We start from the raw sequence: 4800 nt of genomic DNA, 5'->3' as shown, positions 1-4800 counted from the left end.
AACACGATATCTTAATCTATGTAACAAGTAGGGTATCCAAATTGACATAAATGGATTTTAATTCGCTTAAAGAAAAAGGATTACTATTATTTATTTTAATTTGTTGTAGGTATAAACGAATAAAAATTAATAATACATATGTCATGTAGCTGCCTCTCCTACATCATTGATGAATGGATCTTTGTCTTTATCAGAGGAAATCACCAATCACCTCACACCACAAACCCTACCACGTTATCACCAATCCCACCGTTGGATTGATCTCTGTGTCAACCCTTATACTTATAATTTCTCCTTTTTAAACACTAAATTGACTCATTATTATCTATTATCATTGGAGAGAAGATAACAAAAGATTCATTGAACATATATAGGCTTTTCACAAAAAATAATAATAACAAAAAGTAGAAGGAGTAGTGGACTTAATGCACAAAAATAATAAGTAAATTTGATGCATTATTATTACTTAGTTCTTTCTCTCTGTATATGCTTTTTTCCCTTAAAAAGTGTTTTCTCCAAACCTCTTCCATCTTTTTCTATCTTTATCTTCATCGTCACCACCACCACCAACAACTACTCCTCTCTAGTTTTCACTGCAGAAATTCTCTAGCTAGAAACTTCCCCTCTTTGACTTCATGCCGAGTTTGGATCTCAGTAGTGCAAACTAATAAAAGGATAATCGAGAACAAATGCAGTCATCGTAATAATTTAAAAAGACGAAGAAGGGCTTAATAATTGAACGGAAATGGCTTTCCACGAGCACCATATGCAGCACGAGATAGCGTTTCAGCGCTTCACCGAGGAGCAAGAACTAACAGCAGAGAATAGGGACATGCAGCAGCAGAGGGCGGCGGGGGTGGTTGCGCCGCCGACGTGGCTCAACAACCCTAGCAGTCATCATCATCGACAGCAGCAGAATTTCCTGCACCAGCTGCAACCACCACCACCACCACCGGAGACAGCGACCACGACGGAGAAGAGCATGGATCGGAACACAAGTTTCGAATCGTCTGATGAATTGAGGGAATACAAAGCAGACATCTTAGGACACCCGCTGTACGACCAGCTTCTGTCGGCTCATGTTTCTTGCCTGAGAATCGCCACACCAGTTGACCAGCTTCCACGGATCGACGCGCAGTTGCAGCAGTCGCAGCGCGTCGTTGATAAGTAAATGTCAAACCTTTTGTGTTTTTTTTTTTTTAATTACTATTTTGCTTCTACCAAACTTAGACGGTTACACCTACTACCTTTCATGAATTCTTGGGTTTAACGAACGATATATCACAATCTATTATTATTATTATTATTATTATTATTATTTTGAGCTTGAGGTTTATCCGGTGATGGGGATTTTGATAATTGTTAAGGTGGATGTGAATAAATGAATCTAATTTAATTTAATTTTGGATAACGATTGAGGGTTCTAATTATATGATAGTGCCTTCTCCAATTCCTAGACCTTCGATAATGCTGCAGACTTTATGACTTTAATTTATATGGAATCTTTTCTGTTAAATGTTGACATGTTGGTCTTTTTCCATGGTTCACTTTTCTTTTCTCTGAAAATTGGATGGCTCACTTGCTAAATTCTTATAATGGAATAAGTTCCAAGATTATTATTACCTGTATACTGAAACTGAACTTTAAGCTTTCGATCGATGATTACGAAGTTCTTTCAAGCTTTTTTTTTTTTTCCCTCATATCAAATGTACGTACGTTTCTGGCAGTACATTAATGAGAGAGGTATGGGACCTTGCTGATTCGGTACGTACTAACTATTAATTAAATTAATTAACCGGTTATGGTATTATTTGTCCCCTACCATATGGCACTGCCGATTCAATCTACCAACTACATAAAATAATTAATGTTACTAGTAATATTGAATCATCATTTATATTCTTTGTAATAATATTAACAATGTTTGTTCATGCCAAAATTAAGTTTGTGATCACTTTAAGAATTTTCAAATTCAGAAAGGTGGAGAAAAAGTGGATGAGTGGATTGTTGGGTGAGTAGCTAGAATATAGTAGATTATATAGTAGGTATTTAAACAGACACACAATTTTGTTAGTAGTGTGCAACTAACATAGTTTAATATTAATATGGTGTTACTAACCAGCATCTGAAAAGGTGTTATAAAGCATTGATTGATGTATATCAAGCTATGAGTTTTTAATAAATGCAATTGATAAAAAAATTCAAACCTTTCTAACTACTCTTGATTCTTTAAGTAGTGATGTTAGAAAAGTGGATATCAAAATCTTATATTAATATTCATCAGTAGAGGTTTGGTTTTGTGGGGTTTATTATTATGATATGATCCTAATAATCATGTAGCAATATAATATAATACAAGCAAGTAATAATTCTTTCCAGTGTTGGTTGGTTCTGAAGAAGAATGCTGTATTCATGATGATGACGAAGATCCTTTTTTAAGGTTTGATTGTACTTTTATTTGTAGACACATTATGTTCTGCTGCTATGTGCGTTCAAGGAACAGTTGCAGCAACATGTCCGTGTTCATGCCATGGAAGCAGTGATGGCTTGTTGGGATCTCGAGCAGTCTCTACAAAGCTTGACCGGTAAGCTTTAATTTAAGCATCATCACATTCATCCCAATCATAAAGTGTCAACATTTGTTCTTTTTATTTTTCTTATACTTTAGTTAATAGTATCCAACTAATAGTTTTTAGAAGTTTCAAATGAGTTCTAATAAAAGTTAAAAATGAAAACTCAATCTACACGTGAAGTTGATAATTGAAAATGGTTAGATAAAAATTTAGTCAAATAATTCAAATTATTTAAAGGCTCTCAATTATCAATTACACGTAATAATATCTAAAAAGTAATGTCTAATTTATTAAAAAAAATTAATATTAATATTTAATTTAAAAAGTATAAAAATAAATAATTTTTAAATATTTAAAATTTGTTATAAAAAATAAGTTAGACAAAAATTAAATACAATCTATTATAGGTAATATATAAATATAGAGAAAGTCTGGGAGGTTAATAGATTTTGTAATTTTTAGCCATCAATTAGTCATCAATGATGTTTTTAATGGTATGAGATTGTATCTAATGGTATAAAATTATTCAATTTTCTTTTAATAGTTAAATGCTAGCCAGAATTTAACAAAAGTGCTGGCTATCACTCTTCTTATATAGAATTCAGCTTCTTCTATTTGTTATATATAAAAAAAAAACAAAGAGAGAAAATGAAATGTGTATTGTCAAAGTACATATTTATTTCGATTAGTTTGAGGGAACCCTAAAGGTGTAGGAACATGGAGCAGGTGTATCTCCTGGGGAAGGAACGGGAGCAACAATGTCGGACGACGAAGATGAGCAAGCGGAGAGCAACGGTGGCGGCGGTGGCGGGGGGAACCTATACGAAGGAAGCTTTGACGGTGTTGATAGTCTTGGTTTTGGTCCTCTTGTGCCGACTGAGAGTGAAAGATCGTTGATGGAGCGAGTGAGGCATGAACTGAAGCATGAACTCAAACAGGGTTACAAGGAGAAGATCGTTGACATCCGAGAAGAGATTCTCCGCAAGAGAAGAGCTGGCAAGCTTCCTGGTGACACCACCTCCCTTCTCAAAGCTTGGTGGCAATCACATTCTAAATGGCCCTACCCTACTGTAATTAATTATTAACCTACCTTAATTAATTCTACCCTACTTAATTAATCTATGTGTTTTATAATTTCAAATTACTCATTGCAGGAGGAAGACAAGGCCAGGCTGGTGCAGGAAACTGGATTGCAATTAAAGCAGATAAATAATTGGTTCATAAATCAAAGGAAAAGGAACTGGCATACTAACCCCTCTTCCTCTAGTAACTCTAAAACCAAGCGCAAGAGGTATATATTTTTACGGAAATATTTGGTAACCAAAGAAAATTAGCCAAAAACAGCATAACTTTTCTTATTTAGCATCTATTAATTGTTGCGACAATTAATGAATACTAAATAAGGCAAGTTCTGCATGTATTTTTTGTCTCCCTACAATTACCCATATTTTTAAATGAAAAGAACAAATTTAGGTGAAAACTCATTTGCAGTTACTTTCATGTAAAGTTGATACTTAAAAGTCATTAGATGACAATTTAGTCAAATCATTGAACGATTCTCAACTATCAACTTTACATGAAGAGAACTGCATTTGAGATTTTACTGCAAATTTATCCTAATCAAGTAATCATCATGTTAGTTATGTTTATATATGCTGATGATTGCTGTAGTGAATGAATATTATTAATTAATGCAGCAGTGCAGGTGAGAGCAGTAACCAAAGCTTCATGTGATGAACCAAAAGGAAATTAAGATATATACATACATATATATATATATCTATAACATTATAATGCTAGTCTTCGATTGCTTGCTGGGATTCTTAGACCTTAATTAACGTCCGAGGGCTACTGATATGGATGTAAAAGGGGATATATATCACTCTTGAATATTTTTGCTTTAAACACAGTAAACCCTAATATTGATGTACATATATGACTATATATATTTTCTGCCTTTATGCTCGTGCATACCTCATATATAGTTCATATTTCTGGCTAGCTCTTTATCTTTTAAAAAAATCATTTTATTATAATTTAGGATGGAATAATTGACGAGTTTAATTATACTAAGAGAAATTCATTACAATCCAGCTGGTAAACAAATAAACGATATGAGCATATATGCTGCAAAGTCTATTCTATGAACCTGATGATAATATTGGTGAATTCTATTATTCCCAGTAAGAATGTGCATAATTGCTAGTCTATTACTTGATGTGTTATA

At 33.4% G+C, this 4800-nt stretch overlaps 1 protein-coding gene across 1 annotated transcript; it reads left to right on the top strand.

The window, feature by feature from the left end:
* Nucleotides 342-4536, top strand: LOC107615436 (homeobox protein knotted-1-like 2). Its single transcript, XM_021112519.1, has 6 exons — nt 342-1167; nt 1259-1367; nt 2465-2585; nt 3300-3643; nt 3728-3864; nt 4271-4536. Exons 1-6 carry the CDS (start codon nt 746-748, stop codon nt 4305-4307), a joined length of 1170 nt encoding a protein of 389 aa, XP_020968178.1. The 5' UTR covers nt 342-745; the 3' UTR covers nt 4308-4536.

The sequence above is a fragment of the Arachis ipaensis genome, chromosome B01 (genome assembly GCF_000816755.2).
Source record: "Arachis ipaensis cultivar K30076 chromosome B01, Araip1.1, whole genome shotgun sequence".
Lineage (NCBI taxonomy): Eukaryota > Viridiplantae > Streptophyta > Magnoliopsida > Fabales > Fabaceae > Arachis > Arachis ipaensis.
The sequence above is the reverse complement of the archived record's forward strand: the minus strand, read 5'-3'. Positions and strand labels throughout refer to the sequence as shown.

Coding starts and splice junctions, on each gene's coding strand:
- LOC107615436 (XM_021112519.1), top strand. CDS start 746: ATGGCTTTCCACGAGCACCATATGCAGCACGAGATAGCGTTTCAGCGC. Junction 1,368..2,464: donor GGATTTTGATAATTGTTAAG/GTGGATGTGAAT, acceptor TTTTATTTGTAG/ACACATTATGTTCTGCTGCT. Junction 3,865..4,270: donor TCTAAAACCAAGCGCAAGAG/GTATATATTTTT, acceptor TAATTAATGCAG/CAGTGCAGGTGAGAGCAGTA.